Source organism: Zeugodacus cucurbitae, chromosome 5 (genome assembly GCF_028554725.1).
Source record: "Zeugodacus cucurbitae isolate PBARC_wt_2022May chromosome 5, idZeuCucr1.2, whole genome shotgun sequence".
In the NCBI taxonomy this organism is placed as follows: Eukaryota; Metazoa; Arthropoda; class Insecta; order Diptera; family Tephritidae; genus Zeugodacus; species Zeugodacus cucurbitae.
In genome coordinates, this window is record NC_071670.1 from 73,405,828 (window position 1) to 73,424,778 (window position 18,951).

The window sequence follows — 18,951 nt, forward strand, 5'->3', positions numbered from 1 at the left end:
CCAAACTAGCAGTTCACAGCTTCACGGCCAGCCGTCGCAGCCAGATTTGTGAATGGAATTAAATCGATCGCATCGATCACTGCGCCGTTTGAGAATGGAATTTCGCTGTTTACCAATGCAAAGACTGTGGCATGTCGTGTTGCCTGAAAAGGAAAGTTCCCTCCAACAAGTGGTGCGGCCGCAGTAAATGGTGGTAGTAAGTAACGGCCAAGTAAGCGACACCAGTTTAGTCGTCAGTCGTTGGCTCCCAAATGTATAGCCGTTTCGAGCCGATATTTCGGAAGTAAACATGCATCTTATCATACCCTTTGACATTAGTTTTTTAGCCAGCATAGCAGTAATGAAAGTGCAGGTTTTCGAAATGGGCGCAACAACGTTAGGACAGGTACTAAGAAAACTCCGAGTTAACCACCCCTTTCACCGATATAACGGTAATCTAGTTAATGTGGCCCAAAATCGTCGGTCAGACTTTAGACTATATACCGAATGACGCTAACAATTTCGCTATAGAAAAGAATACATATTTCATCAAAAGATTTTTAAACGAATGCATATATATGATTGGTATTCCTAAAATGAGTTGATGGTATAGCCGAATTTTATATTAAAAAAAAAACTTTTTGGCTTGTACACCTTCATCTCATGTTTACACTTTCTACACAATGAACTAGTAGACACGACTCCGAGACTCACGTAAAATATAAATATATCTATGTGCTTATATATATATATATGTACGTATATTCGTGTACAGCTATTCACTATTTTCGGAACATGCTATGAATAACAAGACCGCACAATCAAGGTAAACCTGTTGGCCTTACACAGTGATTAAACATGAAAAAGTCTCCATACACTTCTGGGCGACGACATTAAATTGATAATTGTAAAGAGTTCTTTCATTATACGTTGTTTTAAGGGTGTCTGTCGTCTGCAGCCAGGTTGAAAGTTTGCACTCCTAGTAATTCTCAAAGCACATTTAAAAAATATCTCTAATATATAACCGTTAACAAATCATGATTAATTTGTTGTAAAAGGACCGCAGAATTTATGTTAATTATAAGAAATGGATATTTAACCCCATCGAAACACTGTGCATGGAGAGCAACGACAGCGCCAAACGCTAAACTAATTCACACAAAATCAGCTCGAATTTCAGCTGGATATGCATTATGTGGGAATGTGAATTCGCCACCAACGCCATTGACACCGCATCGGACAAGCACTCCAATTCCAAATTGCCCAACATTAGGTGCGCCTCACTCGCGTTATACATATATTTAATTCATATATGTACATATGTATATCAATTCGTTCATATCTTTCCCTATGTATTTAGCGGAGATATACCTCCTACCTTCGGTGGACGTAGTGATGTTATCCGACTAATGGAACGCCATAAGGAACGCAGACTGGCTTTGTAAGAAAAGAAAACTTAAAAAGGATACTATTCACATTTTTGATTTTTCACCAGATTCACCAGGGCCTATCTCGTATGTGACAACTCACTCGGTAAAGACATTCCACGATTGTCCCTTTATAGTTTGTTTTATGGAAAATTAATGGAATTAATGGGCCGCACTGTGGCTCATCTTGGACCATTGACATTTGCCAATCATCTGAATTGCACAGTCATAGAAAACTTCACTTTAAACCAGTTTGCTGCTACACAGCAATAACAAAGCGAATTGCTTACCATAATAAAATGAATTATTTCAAACAGAAGGCTAAGAATAAAAACTGAAAAACTATACAACAAAACAACAAAACAACAAAACAACAAAACAAAAAAGTGAAACCAATGCAATATGAAACATGCTTCACCACTGTGAAGTGCTGCGATTGAAAGAGTATATGAACCGCCAATTGCGCGGTGGCGGGTGTTGTTCAGCAGCGTCCTATGCCGTGAGCTTGTTGACTCACGAATTTCAGGAGAATGTTGAAATCCGCGTTAGCTCAAGTGCATGCTTCCCAATCAAGGTATCGAAGTCGCTGCACTAGAGCAGGCAACCGGTCGGATAAACAAGCAATGAGCTCGTGCTTCTGCGGTCGATAGTATGCGCTTGGAGAAAGTGAATTAGGGAGCGTCCTGTACCACCATTGGCCCTTTATGTTGTTTCCATTTCTTTTGACGTTTAAACGATTTTCAGTGCTCGATATGTCTAGTTGATTTGGACGAATTAAATAACAACAGAGCACACAACACTCACCAAATAAATATTTCATTATGCCGGCACGGCAGCCAATTTGAACAGTCAAACCAATTGCACAACTGAAAGTGGCAAGATCCTCTATTCGGTTGTCTTAAATATGTATCTTGCTCTGTTTCTGACTAGATGAGCAGCTAACACCTGTAACAGTAGGCTAGCAAGGCAAATGGCAACGCTACCGCTGCCCTACAGTGCCAATAAAGCAATGCGAAACTGCCGGTTGGAGTACATGGGGTTCTATCATATTGCGCATATTGGAGAATTAAGAAATTTGCTTGTATCAGAGGACACAATCATGTCTAGTAAACTAAAAGTAGACGAACACATTTTCGTCGATGAAAGTGAAAACTGTTTTTTTTTTACTTTTTATTAATTTCTGACAGACGCGACTCCAAATGTTAAGGGCTGTCACAGAGGGCAACACAGCCCAAACCTTTGGTATATTGTTGAAACGTTTTGGAAGCTGATATTTATAGGTTATAATGGGGTTTCGACATTATCAAATCATAAATCAGCCATTTACAGCTGGGTACCGTAATAAATGTTTTTTTTTTTGTATTACAACAATACACGTCCTTAATTTAACGTTGTAGAATTTTTTATCTCTTATTTGATTTGTAATACAAAAAGCAAGTAAGTCTAGTAAGTGTACCTTACCTCTTTCGCTCAGATCCATGAGAAACATTCTCATAAATTCCATGTTTTCATCTAAGACACGGAACGTATCGAAACGTAGAATAATCGAATCCATATTTTAATGTTTTTTTTTATAATTGGATAGTTCCAATGTCTGTACAGAAATTATTTCCACTTGTATTCAACAAGTGTTTACACTCAATGTTTTAATTATATGTATATATAAAGTATTTAACACAAAAAATTACATTTACACAAAAAAAGGAACAGCACGCGACGAACACACAAACCGGTCAGCAGCAGCTGAGAAATCTTAAGAAGTACTCGGAAGTAATTCTAAAAAGAATTTACATATTACCAACTAGCGGGACGTAATTGATTTACAGTTGTGCAGCGAAACCGAAACGAAGTTCAAGCTTTATGGGAGTCCTTGAACATAATAGAAATGTGCTTACACATATATGTATGTATATGTATGTTTGTATATGCATTTGTGCCATTTGTCTACGGTTTCCCCCATTATGCACATGTTTTTATTATTCCATATTTTCTTTTGCTCCATCACTCTTTCTATTTTCAATGCCTTATATCACAGAGTTGCTTCGTGACTAATATCATTTGAAACGCCAAATTTACTTTGAAAACAATTTTGCATTTTTATTAATGTTGATTTTCTGCAACTCTCGAATATGCTGAATGTTGAACAACTCTTAGAACCTACCATTAGGCCCACTTGTACTTCATTTATTGCAGATTAGGTTGGGTGTAATCCGTCTTTTGATTTGAAAATATACAAAATTTGTCCAGAATCTCGAAAAAAACTTTAACTTCGACTATTCCTAGATCGTAGCGTAGAAAAAGACCTCAAAGGTTACTTTATATGTATATGCTGTTTCTTTATACTTTATATATTATGTTTAATCTAAGCAACATACAGTGTCACAAATCAATGAAAACGATGACAAAATTAGAATTGCTAATCGATGCACCGCAATATAATATAGATTTGGTCTCATGTGAGTTTTTCATATTCTCACATTCACGTCAAGATAATGCTCATTGGAAAGAAATTCAGTAACAATGTAGAGATAATGGCATAGATCGAGAGCAAAGACAAAACTTTCCACAAAATATTATCGCACTCAATCGTACATTATATGAGAAATGGCGAAGATAACAAATTTGATACAATTTAAGTAATTAAATAATTACAGAATGTTCGACATTAGCATCTAATAAAATTCCCCTTGTCTTTTGATATACAATCATATATAATTCGATATATAGAAAGTGGTGGGGTTATTCCACTGAATAAACTTGAATTTATGAAGGAGAGCTTCCAAGGCTTAGGACAAAGCCGTTTTGTTGAATTAGTTTCCATAAACGGGCGAACGAAATGCTTGCCACTTTGATCCTTTTAATTTAGCACACAACCGTTATTGGGTAGGAGCATCATCACACCTATTTATAGTCAATATTTTCTGTGTGTGTCAGAGCGATTGTGGCACATAAGCACATACTTTTGTAATTCTGCATGTACTTACCCGCTTGTGTCCATTGTTCACAATCTGTCTGGCGGAATAATCCAACCCAATCGAAGAGAAGTTCCTCGTAAGAAGCCATTTAATATTGGAAACATACGGTCATTCTTCTGTAGATGTGCAACATACATGCGTCCTTATGTCTCCGAGCACTGTTTCATATTTCCGCATTGAGCACTATATCGATATAGATTTAATAAACAAACAGAACTAGATTTTATTTCGTTACATATTTGAATGCATAATTCTTTGAATACACACCAGTGGCATCGGCTATTGGAGCTCCTTATTTGAGTCTTTAACTGGCATTAATTCATTTCTTGCTCTTTAGGTATTTGATGTTTCCAAAATATTTAACCGCACCAATTCTGAAATCTCTAGAAAAGGTTCAAATTAGTTAGAAACTCTTCCTTTATTCGAGACATCAATACATACAAACTGTTCAGCTGTTCTTCTCCCAACCTCCATGTCAGGCATTTGCCGATTTTGGACGTCATACAGATCTGAAACGCCTTCCCACTTAATTATTTAATGCTGTCAAATGCGCCCGTTCGTTTCCTGCTCCAACGTTACTAGTCTAATTCAATTTAATTAATCCAATATCGTAACTCCAATCAATGGAACTTTTCCTACTGATCGCTACCTCATCGTGCGCTCTCTTCTCAAGTGGACGTCAACCGTTGATGTACTGAATATTATGCGGCCTGTATACAAAATTAATAATCAACTTAAGTCAAAATCACCGCCTCTACGCCACCAACGTGTAATCATTCCACTCCATACCGAGTTCACACTTTTACATGCGATTACGCACACGCTCTCAAGCAGCATGGACTTGACTTGGTTGACTATGTTCATATGTTCATATATGTACGTGTTCGAGCATACTAATGTGCCAGTGTGTATGCAAATCTATGAGTGTACTGGATACGGGGTTTTACTCACTTACTCTCCGAACACCTGCTTGTGCGCTGCGCCTACGTTCAGCTAAGTATTTATCATCGGTTTCATTGATTTAGTGATGAATAAATATATACATATATACATGCATACTTATGTATTTTTTAATAATTATTCTACACCTGGAGAAAAAATGCCACTTAAATATAGCGTGCAAAACAACGCTCTTAGTGAAAATGCACTATGGACTTGAAGCCGTCTCATAACTCCTTTGAAAACTACTATATTCAATACAATAATCTCATCACTGCCTGGATTAACACTACAATAGCTCAATATCTCTCATATCTCACTTGGAGCTACATACATCCTGCCCTCCGCCATATGTTCCGAATACCTGTGTTTTGTTCTCTTAAAGATTAAGTGTACATATCTCAAGATCTCATAAAGCAATCTCAGCAAAACGATTTTTTCAGAAATTATCTAAAATCAACCGATCCTGTAAAGAAAATGATTCCGAATATTAAGATCCCCGTCCCTATAGCTTTCGACGTAGTCAACATTTGTGATATTTGGATACAAATAATTGAGTATTATATTGCTTGTAATACCCGAAGGGGCGATATCTTAATATATTGTATTCTGAAGAAAGCACGGATATTAAGTTAACTTAAAAGTAGATATTTCTGATATTAAGTCAGAAAGGGTGGGCTCATGTGAAGAAGTTCTATCAATTGAGAAAACTTTCTGATTGCCATTCAGTTGAGAGTGACCAGGAACGACCAGCTCACGACTTCCGGTTTTATACCAAGTATCTCCTGGGTAGCCAACAATCTGCCGTTTGGAGGTGAACTAAAGTGAGAAGGCCACCACTCAGTGGTTGTGCTTAGGGCTTGAGACCCACCACTTATATAAAGCCATATAAAGAAGTGTGACAAACTAACACATACCTATGTTGTTACTCTTTAGCCCCCCGCCATAAGAAACTCGACAAAACTTTAATATAAAACTATGATAGTGCTCTCTGGTAATTAACGGATAGCTGCTGGCTTGTAGGGTATATTCCATTTGGCATAGCAAAACGGAAATTTTTTTTACACCATGACACATTTTTTCACCTAACTCAACACGGATTCAAAGTTATCCATTGCTCATAGCTTCTACAATAATTAAATATATAAAACGCGGTAACTCTGCATGTATAACCATGTGTTGCGTCCCCTAGCGGTACAAATGTAAAACACACTTATTGGCCGCCGTAAGTTCTAAACGTCAACATAAATTTTTCAGCAGTGCGCATTATTTTTAATTTTTGGGAGAGTGCATTGAAATTTCTATCATTTTCGTTCAACAATTTTTTCACACGACTTTGACGATTTGCTACGAAATCCACCGAAAGTGAGGCAACTAAACGTATTTTCAAACAGTTAAACACAGTGCATGCATTAAAGGTACAGCGGTGCAAGGGCTCAAGATCAAAGTTCGAGTTAGGCGTAGTGAAAAGTAAAAACTCACACAAATTCCTACAATATGACAGTATCCGCTGAGGCAGCTGACTCTAACAGCAATGCAGCCGGCAACGAATCCTCATCCATTTTGTTCGGCATCGTAGAGGAGATTTTCTATAGCCCACTAAATTTGGCACTTGTAGCAGTCATTGTATTCCTTTTTTACAAAATAATAAAGGATCGTTATGAAGTGCCGCGGGACAGATCGGCTGATGGTGCTTCACAAGTACCTGATCTTCCTAAAATGCGACGAGATTTTACCATACAAGAGTTACGTGCATATGATGGAAATGGACCGGATGGCAGAATACTTATAGCCGTAAATGGAACTGTATATGACGTCACAAAAGCAAAGCGTTTTTACGGCCCAGGTACATAAAATCCATATATTTTTTAATATAAAACTCCATATGGCAGTAACATTATATACGCGTTCAGTAAAAATTTATACGAATGTGGACAGCTTTAATTATTTAAAATTTGAGTGAAACAATGCAAAAAAAACTTGCGACGACAGCGAGAACGGCCGGCCGGTAGCGTAAATATTATCAGGTGATATACGTATGCATATAAATATGTGCAAGAGTATATACATTAAAACAAACATATGTTTGTATTTACCTGCAACAGATAAACAATAATGAAATGCACAACGCATTAAACTTTCATTACCATCAGCATTTGATGTAAAAAATATTCATAGAATTGATAATTTATAAATTTAAAAAACAAATTCGGAAAGCTATGTCAGAAATTGTATTATATTTTAAAATATATCTGCCATGTTGAGTGCTAGGAAGTACTTCTATATTTTGACTCAAAACTTAAACTTTATTATAAAATGATATCTTATTATGCGCATATGTTTGCATTTTAAGAATTAATTTGTATGCGATTTATTTGTAGTACAGTACAACGAACAGTATTGATAATGTCAACATATTGTGTATTAACGTTTTGTTATAACAACGTACTCAGTTCTGATCCTGTTGTGATCTTTTATTAAGAATACTTATTGATGTTAATTTATGTGCACACATTAATGTGGGTGTAAAAACAATTCGCTTAAAATATTCTTATCTTAAAATCACTCGCCGATGACTTCTAAAATAGCAACTCATTGTATGTACAAACACATGTATATGAACTTTTGTTTTAACGAGATAACAGACTTCAAGCACTTAAAAGTGATATGCATAGATGTACAGAAAGCTAAATGTACATGTATTATTTGCAATTAATTCACACAATATTATTTTATCATAGGTGGGCCATATGCGTCATTTGCTGGAAGGGACGCATCTCGCAATTTGGCAACTTTTAACGTCGAACCAAATAACAAAGAGGAATATGATGATCTAAGTGACTTAAATGCTATGGAAATGGATTCTGTACGGGAATGGGAGATGCAATTTAAAGGTAATCATTTATTATTTTAAAACAAGTGGGTTCATATTAAAAAATATATATTTATTATATAGAAAAATACGATCTAGTGGGAAAATTACTGCGTAAAGGTGAGCAACCTACAAACTACGACGACGAAGAAGAAGACTCTAATGAGGTAATCACAGATATTAACGCTACTTCCGCTGGTCCCACCGCCAATGCAAGTAATGATGATGGTGTTAGGAAGCGTGCCGCTAACTCAAACGATGAGGAAGTTAAATAAAGAGTAGTTGTCTTACTAATATTTGTCCTGGAATCCCAATTAATAGATCTAAAAAATTTTAGTTTACAAAATTTATTTAATTAAAACATTGAAAAATCTCCACTGAAAAGTTTTACGATGCTTATCAGTAGATACATGAAAAGATAAAAAATCTGCAATTTTTTAAGCAATTTAAAATTTTTATTTGATTTTATGCACATCCTAGCCGATATTACGCAAATTGTGTCTTATTTGTTCTTTTCAATGTTCTCATTTAAACATACTATGAATTGTGGTTGGTATATTCTCTAGCTCATAAATCTGAAAAATAACTTGGTTTAATGAAATGTCTTTAAAAAAGCAACACATAAAATAATATATTCAGGGAGTATATTTGCAAATGGCGAAAATATGATCCAGAAAATATGTTATTTACTTAATTTTAAATATAACACAATATCTGCGGCTTTAGATGTAATCTTTTATTCCGAGAAACTATATACATATGTGTTATGTGTATTGTTCAAGTAAATATATTTATAAAAAACTCACTGATGTGTTAATTTTACTGACTACCAGATATCGCTAAAATTACATTAAGGTAGAATGATCGGCATAATTGAAGGTGACACGCCTCTATTGACTAATCTCACCATAATTTTTCTCAAATAAGAACTGTTAAAGGCTGGATAATAATGACCACTCACATAATTTGTTTTTCCCTCTTCAACTCTTGCAAACTGATATTGCTGTTCTGTTGAGCGGAAGAAAACAGTTTAGACCAATGCAGAAATTCCTTTGCCTAGTCAAAATTCAGGTTTATGACTTTCCCTGTCATCTGGATCGAGATCTTTGAACAGTAAGAAAGATTCAATAATCCCAATTATTTGAGAAATAAATGTTAGCATCCTGCATTTCCTGCGATATGAATCTCTTCGATTGGTAGTTCTTCCATATTTATGAAAACTGTCCCCGAAAGGTAGGTATATGTCATCTTCTATAAGTCATTGATGCAAGCTGCTTTCATCCATTTCCTTCTCTTAGTATATTTTCGAGTGGGTACTTGCAGTCCCCCTCTGCGTGTTTTATAACCGTCTTATATCGTCCGTTTAATAATTTCTATTAAATGTCGTATTTAAATATGTGGTTAAAAAGCTGTGACTTTGCAAAATATATATACCGATCGCTATGGATGAATATTGCGGAAGTCACTTTAAATATACCGGATTTATAAAATTGTTCGATATACAATTTAAATGTGAATGGCTACTATTCTTCAATTTGAAATGCCCATTAAATGCAAACCTGGTGTTTTGACAACAAATGTCATTGATCAATTGTCAAATATCATATTGGATACCGTCTGCACATAAAAAATACATTTGCAGTGCACGATATTTTGCTGTCGCTGAAAACATTTTAACATTTTAAAGTAAGTATTTATCAATTTGGTTCAAATCAACATTTGATATTGTGCCTAAATAATAATCCCAATTTACAAGCATTAACAGTTCTTAGCGTGTCTTTTCCAATTCGTTTTTTATACGACCATTGACTTATGTAATTGGGGTGATACTATACGTTTTGAGCTAAAATATCTTCTAAAATAGTTTTGTGAATTGATTGTATTGATTTCCAGAAGATGTTTCGTGCACCGCTTACGAAAGTTCTACAAGGAAGATTCGGTTCACCAACACATGGAATCACTAGTAAAGCCATTCGTACTAGTGCCGTCGTATCGCAGACCCCAGCTAAGGCACCAGAAAAAATAGAAGTTTTTGTTGACGATGTCCCCGTTAAAGTTTTACCTGGAACTACTGTTTTACAGGTAATATATACCAATATTTATAAATTGTGAAGACACCGCTATATACATAATATAATAATATTTTTGTTTTGACAGGCATGCGCTGTGGCTGGGGTAGAAATACCACGATTTTGTTATCACGAGCGTTTGTCAGTTGCAGGCAATTGTCGCATGTGCCTTGTAGAAGTGGAAAAAAGTCCGAAGCCAGTAGCAGCATGTGCAATGCCTGTAATGAAAGGATGGCGTATAAAGACAAACTCCGACATGACCAGAAAAGCACGAGAAGGCGTAATGGAATTTTTGTTGATGAATCATCCACTGGATTGCCCAATTTGTGATCAAGGTGGGGAATGTGATCTTCAAGATCAGGCTATGGCGTTTGGTTCAGATCGCTCCAGATTTACTGATATAAATCATACAGGAAAAAGGTACGTTTTCTTCTTCAAAATTGTTAGTTTTAAAATAAATCGATTGTTATTTTTATAGAGCCGTTGAAAATAAAAATTTTGGACCATTAGTCAAAGGCATAATGACTCGTTGCATTCACTGCACTCGTTGTGTTCGATTTGCGTGTGAAGTAGCCGGTGTTGAAGATCTTGGTACCACTGGTCGTGGTAATGACATGCAAATCGGCACTTACGTTGAAAAATTGTTCCTCTCTGAACTCTCTGGAAATGTTATAGATTTGTGTCCCGTAGGTGCATTGACTAGCAAACCTTACAGGTACATATTTGTTTTACTTTTTTTTTTATTAAGATTTCACATGGTTCATATATATCAAATATGCAAAATTAATCCAATAGTTTCGTAGCGCGGCCGTGGGAAATTCGAAAAGTTAGTAGTATTGATGTTTTGGACGCCGTTGGTAGCAATATTGTGGTTAGCACACGTACAAATGAAGTGCTACGTATTGTGCCCCGCGAAAACGAGGATATCAATGAGGAATGGCTTGCTGACAAATCGCGTTTTGCTTGCGATGGTTTAAAACGTCAACGTTTGGTCGCACCAATGGTTCGCATGCCGAATGGTGAATTACAGGCAGTAGAATGGGAAGGAGCATTGATATCTGTTGCTAAAGCTATAAAGAACGCTAAAGGCGCTGTTGCTGCTATAGCTGGCCAACTGGCAGATGTAGAATCGCTTGTAGCGCTTAAAGATTTACTTAATCGTAATGGTGGAGAAACTCTTTGTACCGAGCAGAACTTTAATGTTAAGGGATCTGGAGCTGATTTGCGATCAAACTATGTTTGTAATACCACTATAGCAGGTGAGACGTTCTGTATATTCTTAAACTGGAATTTTATAATATCGGTTTATGTTCCTTATAGATCTGGAGCAAGCAGATGCGGTTCTACTTATCGGTACGAACCCACGTTATGAAGCACCCTTAGTCAACACTCGTTTGCGTAAATCGTATATAAATAATGAAATGGAGATTGCTTCCATTGGACCCAAAATCGATCTTTCATACAATCACCAAAATTTGGGAGAAGACGCTGGTTTAATTAATCAAGTTTGTAGTGGTGGACATGCATTTTCAAAAGTTCTTGAAAATGCTAAAAAACCTGCAATTGTGTTGGGAGCCGATGTATTGGAACGGTCTGATGCGGCTGGCATACATTCAACAGTAGCTTCGTATTGCAAAAAACTCAACAAACCGGTGGGTACATTGTATTACATTAGCAATCCAGCTGTCTGTTTGCTAAATGGCCATTTCATTAAAATTATTTACTAAACCCAAACGGTTAACATATTCAAAGCATACCAACAACATATAATATATCAGACGTAGGTATTGCTAGTACGGACGTTGAAAGAAAAATTGCCATTATGGAAATATGTAAAGTCTTGATATATAATGGCAAATACAATTTATTTCAAATTATATATAATATTTGTTTAGTTTCATAGTTTTAAATGCCGTTTGTTGACATTTCAGGGCTGGAATGCATTTAATGTACTGCAGAATAATGCTGGACAAACCGGTGCTCTGGATGTTGGCTACCAGCCAGGAATACAGGCTGCATATAAAGCACAACCTAAAGTACTAATACTCCTTGGAGCTGACAGTGGAAAAGTTGACCGTGAAAAGTTGCCCAAAGATTGCTATGTTATTTATATAGGACATCACGGCGACAACGGCGCTTCAATTGCAGATGCTGTTCTTCCTGGTGCCGCGTACACCGAAAAGCAAGCAATTTATGTGAATACAGAAGGACGTGCCCAACAAACATTAGTAGCTGTATCGCCCCCCGGAATGGCTCGTGAGGACTGGAAGATTCTACGTGCTCTGTCAGAAATTTTAGGTGGGTTTGAAGTTTATTATGGAGCAGATATAATTTTTTTTTTTGAATATTTCAGGCACTCCTTTGCCTTATGATAACTTGGACGATTTGAGGAATCGTATTGAAGATATAGCTCCGCACTTGGTACGTTTTGGAAAGTTGGAGTCTTCTACATTCGGCAGTTTAACTGATCAATTGGCAGCGGTAAGCTTTAATTGCAGCTTTCAAATATTCTGAAAATGATAAATTTATTTCCTAGTCCAAGTCAATTGAAAACACAAAAATAGATGTAAAACAGAAGAAATTGCGCGAATACTTCATGACAGACCCGATCTCTCGGGCGTCACCAACAATGGCTAGATGTATTCGTGAAGTATCTGGAGAAGAGGCTAAAGAAGAGTCCCAAAGACAAGCCGCCTGTTAAATATATACGAAAATATGCATCATTCTATTCGATACAACTTATAGCAAAAAGTAATATCTCTTGTTGAATATATTCTGGCTGTATTATTTAGTAAGATGCATGTAATTCTAAAAAACTAAATATCAACAAAGTGAGGATTAATTAACATAATAAAAGTCGTTAATGTTTGATTAAATTATAACTAGGAAAAAAAACTCAGAAGTAAATAGATTTTTGAATTGACAAGTTTTGGAAGTACACCGGATGGTTAGTGGCGTTCATATAGTAGATTTAGAGATGCACGATATTGACTAAAGAAATTTCGAAAATTAGCTTCATTTTCAGAATCGGATTCATCTGTAATTTCCAATTTGATTGCCGTGGGCATCTGTGGGAAGTCCTTTCCTGTTTCGGAATAATTAACTTTTATGTCTTCTTTGTTATTCTCCTTGAATTTTATAAACTCATCCATGGAAATTTCCGTTTCACCATCTATAGCACAAATGTTTGAATTATCTTCTGATTGAGGTAAACTCTGATTTATATCATCATCGTCGTCGTTCTTAAAAATTGGTTCTAGGGTTGAAGATAAATTCAACGTGGATAAAATTGGCTGCGAAATACACGATGAAGGTGCAGAGGATGTTAAAGTACCATCCTGGTCACCGACTTGTATCTGATCGGAAAATGGTTGTTCAGTGGATAAAATTGTTTGTTGATTAGTGGTGCTGAAAATATATATTCATTAAATGTTACAAATAAAATATATTTATTTGGAATCGCACCATATTTCAGCAACAATTTTCTTAATTTCCATTGAACCATCTTCATACATTGGCAAATAATCTCCGAAAAAATGTAAGACTTGCTCTTTGCTGCAGTTTCCGTAATAGCCTGCATATTCCGGGCGAAAGTCTTCACCTAAGTGCAACACTGAATCATGCGGATTCTCGAATAAATCAACAGGTAGTTCTATAACTTGTTCTTCCTCTACAGATCCAATACCCGAACGACTAGTCCCATCAGATTTAAGTCGGCGTTGTTGAGCTTGAATAGCTGCACACTCATCAGAAGCATGTAATTTCTCCTCCAAAATGCGTGTTTCATTTTGGAAACTCAAAATTGTTTGAAAGCGTAATCGACTCTTTTGTATATTTGATAGACCTCCGTGGGACATAAAACACAAGTCGCCTAGCATACGGTCGGCTACCTGACGGTACTTCTTCTCTTCGGCCAAACGCTGAATATGGTTAGAAGCATCCACACCTATATTATTCTTTTGCTCCATTTCCCCTAATAATTGATATGTGTGTCGACGTATTTTTGGCAAAAGATCTAGTCGATGACGTTGGAAGTTTTCGTTCCTATACTGGAGTAGTAAATCCTCATCAGCTTCTGGCATGGCATTCAGTCTATCAAATTTAAATTGTTCGAGATGCTCCAAGAAGACGGAACGATTTTTTATTTTAAAAATAGACTGCGTTGAATTTAAATAGTCTTCTAGAGCTATTAAATCAAGCAGTACCACGGTCCCGTCACGATTCCAACGCAGAAAATCACAAAAGTCTAAATGAACAACTAACCACAATTTGTATGGAAAAGGAAAATTTAAAATATCTTGTCTGGTGACGTATGAAGACAATTCTTGAGTGCATTCCATCGCGGATGAAAGAGATTCAACGTTATTTTGCATTTCTTTCAAAATGAAAAGCTGACAAATGAACTTTTTATTTTTTTTTAAATAACCTAACCGTACTTTATTGAGACAATACAACGGAAGAGGATATGTTATACATATTTCAACAGTGCTGCTAGTCCGATAAAAAAATTAAAAATATTGTATATTTTCTTAAACTAAATTGAAAAGGCTAATTTTGAAAGTAGGAAGCATATAATAACAAATGCACTGGTTGCAAAATGACATTTTTTGTTTGGTAATATTTTAAATGTTATATTCCATTTTGAATACATAATATAAATTAAAACAAACATTTATAAAAAGTTTTATTCTATAATTAACAATAATTCCACTTTTCTTAATTATATTCCGATTATATTATCATTTTTTTTAAATTTAAGATCAATTTGATAGGTAGAAAACTGTTAAGCTGCAAAAGAGGACTATTTATTTCCCATTTGAATAAAATTTAAGTATCAATATTTTAATAATATTTAAATTTAGTCCATCGTTTTTATCTTGTATAATTATGTTTTCTTATTAGCAATTATTTTTTTTTTTTAATAATCGATACAGAAATGTCTGTTATCAATAGTCGATAAATTATCTATGTCGCCATTGACAATTGTCGACCATATGTTCGCTGTCAAATTAAGGTGAAAGAATCGAGTTATATAAATAAGGTGTTTGCAATTTTCTTTTAAATAGTTATTAAATTAAACTTTTGTTAACTTTGGTTGTGTTTATATATACATACTTATATTTCATTTGTCATCGAAAACGATTCAAACACGTTTTTTGTATTTCTCACAGAACTCGTTAAAATGTTTCGCTCCGTTGCTGCGCTGGTAAACAAAACATCCAAAGTACTGGTGTGCAACTCTGGACACTCCAGTACTTTATTCGTTAATGGAGTTTTCGGACCGGCGGTTAACACATTTGCAGTGCGGCAACAGCAAACAATGCCAGTGGTTGATCCGAATAATCCACTTCCGAAAAAAAGTCCATCAGCATTTGGAAGAAATCAACCTAATATGGTGGAATGGTCAATTGCTCGTTTAGATGATCTTTTGAATTGGGGTCGCAAAGGTTCCATATGGCCTTTGACATTCGGATTGGCTTGCTGTGCTGTGGAAATGATGCACATTGCTGCTCCCCGATACGATATGGATCGATATGGTGTTGTATTCCGTGCCTCACCTCGTCAGGCCGATGTTATAATTGTTGCAGGCACTCTCACAAATAAAATGGCACCTGCCCTCCGTAAAGTTTATGACCAAATGCCTGAACCTCGTTGGGTCATTTCCATGGGTAGTTGCGCTAACGGTGGAGGATATTATCATTATTCGTACTCTGTTGTGCGAGGTTGCGACCGTATAATACCGGTAGATATTTATGTTCCCGGATGTCCACCAACCGCTGAGGCGCTCATGTACGGTGTTCTGCAGTTGCAGAAAAAAGTAAAGCGAATGAAAACATTGCAAATGTGGTACAGAAAATAGGCCAAAATCACGTAAACCCTAGACCTTAAACTTAAGAAAAATCACAAGAGGCATGCAGTAGTATAAATTTACTTCTCTATAATATATACTGTGTAAATCAATCTTGTGTGTGATATCAAAAATAAAAGAGAGTTTCAACCTGCGAATATTTGGATTTTTGCCTTTACATACCTATTACTAGTATTTCAATAACACAGTGAAAAATTTATTTAAATTTATACGTTGGTAATAAAATAGGTCGCATTTAATTTGCTACAACAACATTGCTTAAACTGTATAAAATTTATTCACTTTCATGATTACAAGTTCTTCAAAGCTAAACTTAAATAAGTTTATAACGATTTAAACCTCAGATCTGCAACTAGAGCCACATGGTCGGAGGGGAAAACCACAGATGGTATGGCAGTATGGCATTTCAGCTCCTCTTCAGTTGGCAATGGCACCACCTGTGACTCGAATTATTTTTCATTTATAAACAGTGAAAGAAAAATTATAAATATTTAAAATACCTGGTGAACATCCAAGTGATCGCTTTGATAAAATATATAGTCAAGACAGGCTGCAAATGCATGTGTAAAATTCGTGTAAGGAGGTGTACCGCATGCAGATTGTATTTTAAAAGGTTGAGAAAGGGAAACATTTTGTACTGCCTCATCGGTATCTGTAAAATAAGTATGGCATTATTTTCAACAACTTTATGTTTATAAGCAAACAATCGTACTGCTTGTCCAATCAATGAAGTCTTTGCCCACATTTCCTTCCACCATTAATTTATAAATGCCACATTCCGGAACACTGTTAAAATCGCCACAAAATAGCAATGAAAGCTCTCGACGATCGGACAAATTTAGTTTAGTTATGGTATCGTTATATATATGCTCGACGTACAACATAGCAAAACCTATTTGTAATAGCCTAATATGATCCGCATCTGGGTGGAAATAGAGGTGCGTGTTCGCAACTAATAAATGACGCCCACTCTCATTACACCTTAGCACCAATACCTATAAGCAATAATAATTTTTCAAAATATCGAATTTACATTTTAAAATCAATCATACTTGCAGCGTTGTTGACCTATCGCAAATTCGTTCCACAAGCTTCGTGTTATTTTGAATTTGTTGCCATAATTCCGCAAACTGCGGGAGTGTACGTATATTTTCCCCAATGTTAAGTTCATATTTATGAAGTAAATTATAACGGGATTTCAAGTAAAATATTGCCACACCCTCTCCACAAGTGCCTTTCTGAGCAATGACACCTTTATAATCTAGTTCGTCGGATTCTAAGATATTTTTCAGTTCTAGATCAAATATTTTTAAATCAACTTCCTGCAAGCAAATGATGTCAGCATTGTAACCAATTATTTCCTTCATGAATAATTGCTTCCGGTAGTCGATTTTTAACGCATATGGTGGGCAGTAAGGGAAAAGGTGAGTTCGTGTATAATCACTGTCAGCATATAGATCAGCTAAAATATTATAGGAAACCACTCGAAAATAATCACCTCTCAACCGATTTTTGGTAAAAGAGTGTCTCGTCTCAAACGGACATTGACCTGGTCCTGCTTGTACTTCATTTTTAGAAATCTGTTCAACTTGTGGGCCATATTGACCAGCCTCATTTCCAGGTGTTAACGAAAACTTTAAATAGTATCCTATATCATTGTTACTGGTAACATAGTAAAATCCGTTCCCGCACTCTATCCATTTAGTCCCACGAATTAAATCTCCGCTAGGTGGCTGTTTCAAGAGTTCAAATGAATTTGGTGAGAAATATTATTAATAATTTTAAATAAATAATAAAAATTACCATTTTTGTTTTATACCATTTTCCAATACTATGCTTACGATCTGCAAACTGTAATTCTACTTTACTCGGGTAAACTCTGAACCCAGCTAGTATATTTGTGGGCAAAGTTAAATTTAATACCCAAGGTAAATTGTACACTATTTCATAGTTTTTATTCATCACACGTAATTTCAAGTCATTAGTTTCTGTTTCCAATAGTTTCTCAAAAGTCATATTTTCAACCTTTTTACATAATTCAGAACGAACAATTTCCACAAGAACCTGAAATAGGTTTTAAGGTAGTATAAAATTATATTATATTAGGAATAATCACGAAAACCTACCTCATCACAAGTGTTGGTTACAGGTTCTTGTACTTGAGCCATTCCTTTCTTTTTGCTCTTTTTCGATTTTTTACTCAATTCCTTTTCTATATTATTCCGTATACGTACTAGAGCATCTTCTATATTTTCAGTCATTTTACGACAAAAGTTGAAATCTCTATCCACTCGTACATCTTCATTGGTAAACCTAAAGTTAATATGAAGGTCTTGGTTGGACCCATCATGACGTAAATATACTTTATCCATTTCGTATTTAGTTCGATGCGCGTAAGCTGTGCGATAATTTGAATACCAAATGAAATTCCAATAATGGTTTAGTTTGAGATCTAATGAGCTGGTGACAATCCGTCGTGGCCCAGTTGTGGCGTAAACCAATCTAATTGACGATTTTGAAAATGTTAGCAGCATGGAGCGTTAACTAAATATGGTTCATATGACGCAGTAATTCTGGTATTCACGAAATTGCACAAAATAACCAGAAACATTTAACTAAATTACAACAAACATGTGATACATATGCATACAATAATTTTATGAAATTAGCCTAAATGCTTTTATGTCACTTTACGTCTACACAATATAATAACAATAAACGATATATATGTTTTAAGAAATTATCGATTAATACGATAATTACCTGCGATAATATAAATTTATGTGTTCCCATTGAATAAAATATTTAAATATGTTTAATG

General features: G+C 35.5%; 6 protein-coding genes across 9 annotated transcripts in view; 3 read left to right on the top strand and 3 right to left on the bottom strand.

The window, feature by feature from the left end:
- The window catches only part of LOC105212756 (uncharacterized), a 50,778-nt gene extending 45,720 nt beyond the window's left edge, over positions 1-5,058 (bottom strand). Inside the window, exons 1-3 of one of the 2 annotated variants that reach the window (XM_011184985.3) lie at positions 4,823-5,058; positions 4,649-4,764; positions 4,391-4,564 (exon numbers count right to left, since the gene is read on the bottom strand). In XM_011184985.3, coding sequence (XP_011183287.1) covers positions 4,391-4,469 — 79 coding nt within the window. In that variant the 5' untranslated portion in view covers positions 4,470-4,564; positions 4,649-4,764; positions 4,823-5,058. Of the gene's footprint in view, positions 1-2,867; positions 3,205-4,390; positions 4,565-4,648; positions 4,765-4,822 lie in introns of those variants that run through there. The other variant, XM_011184984.3, reaches the window with a different exon arrangement.
- Positions 5,059-6,528: 1,470 nt separating this feature from the next.
- On the top strand, positions 6,529-8,997 carry LOC105212757 (membrane-associated progesterone receptor component 1). Its single transcript, XM_011184988.3, has 3 exons — positions 6,529-7,166; positions 8,062-8,214; positions 8,277-8,997. The coding sequence occupies exons 1-3, from the start codon at positions 6,818-6,820 to the stop codon at positions 8,465-8,467; spliced, it is 693 nt and encodes a 230-aa protein (XP_011183290.2). The 5' UTR covers positions 6,529-6,817; the 3' UTR covers positions 8,468-8,997.
- Positions 8,998-9,720: 723 nt separating this feature from the next.
- Positions 9,721-13,117, top strand: LOC105212758 (NADH-ubiquinone oxidoreductase 75 kDa subunit, mitochondrial). Of its 2 annotated transcripts, none has more exons than XM_011184989.3 (9): positions 9,721-9,878; positions 10,086-10,274; positions 10,350-10,681; positions 10,740-10,976; positions 11,057-11,520; positions 11,582-11,913; positions 12,193-12,559; positions 12,615-12,742; positions 12,798-13,117. In XM_011184989.3, exons 2-9 carry the CDS (start codon positions 10,089-10,091, stop codon positions 12,960-12,962), a joined length of 2,211 nt encoding a protein of 736 aa, XP_011183291.1. In that variant the 5' UTR covers positions 9,721-9,878; positions 10,086-10,088; the 3' UTR covers positions 12,963-13,117. The 2 variants fall into 2 exon arrangements, with proteins under 2 accessions (XP_011183291.1, XP_011183294.1); XM_011184992.3 differs by having other exon boundaries at positions 9,746-9,878; positions 10,089-10,274.
- Positions 13,021-14,768, bottom strand: LOC105212759 (uncharacterized). The gene is made up of 2 exons (XM_011184993.3): positions 13,727-14,768; positions 13,021-13,669 (listed from the first exon to the last, which is right to left on the bottom strand). Exons 1-2 carry the CDS (start codon positions 14,632-14,634, stop codon positions 13,210-13,212), a joined length of 1,368 nt encoding a protein of 455 aa, XP_011183295.1. The 5' UTR covers positions 14,635-14,768; the 3' UTR covers positions 13,021-13,209.
- A 407-nt stretch (positions 14,769-15,175) lies between these two features.
- On the top strand, positions 15,176-16,267 carry LOC105212761 (NADH-quinone oxidoreductase subunit B 2). Of its 2 annotated transcripts, none has more exons than XM_029040617.2 (2): positions 15,176-15,302; positions 15,433-16,267. In XM_029040617.2, the coding sequence occupies exon 2, from the start codon at positions 15,444-15,446 to the stop codon at positions 16,119-16,121; it is 678 nt and encodes a 225-aa protein (XP_028896450.1). In that variant the 5' UTR covers positions 15,176-15,302; positions 15,433-15,443; the 3' UTR covers positions 16,122-16,267. The 2 variants fall into 2 exon arrangements, with proteins under 2 accessions (XP_028896450.1, XP_028896451.1); XM_029040618.2 differs by having other exon boundaries at positions 15,209-15,275.
- A 121-nt stretch (positions 16,268-16,388) lies between these two features.
- Pde12_0 (2',5'-phosphodiesterase 12) lies at positions 16,389-18,850 on the bottom strand. Its single transcript, XM_011184994.3, has 6 exons — positions 18,257-18,850; positions 17,934-18,194; positions 17,183-17,863; positions 16,843-17,125; positions 16,631-16,782; positions 16,389-16,567 (listed from the first exon to the last, which is right to left on the bottom strand). The coding sequence occupies exons 1-6, from the start codon at positions 18,662-18,664 to the stop codon at positions 16,454-16,456; spliced, it is 1,899 nt and encodes a 632-aa protein (XP_011183296.2). The 5' UTR covers positions 18,665-18,850; the 3' UTR covers positions 16,389-16,453.
- Between the last annotated feature and the right edge of the window lie 101 nt (positions 18,851-18,951).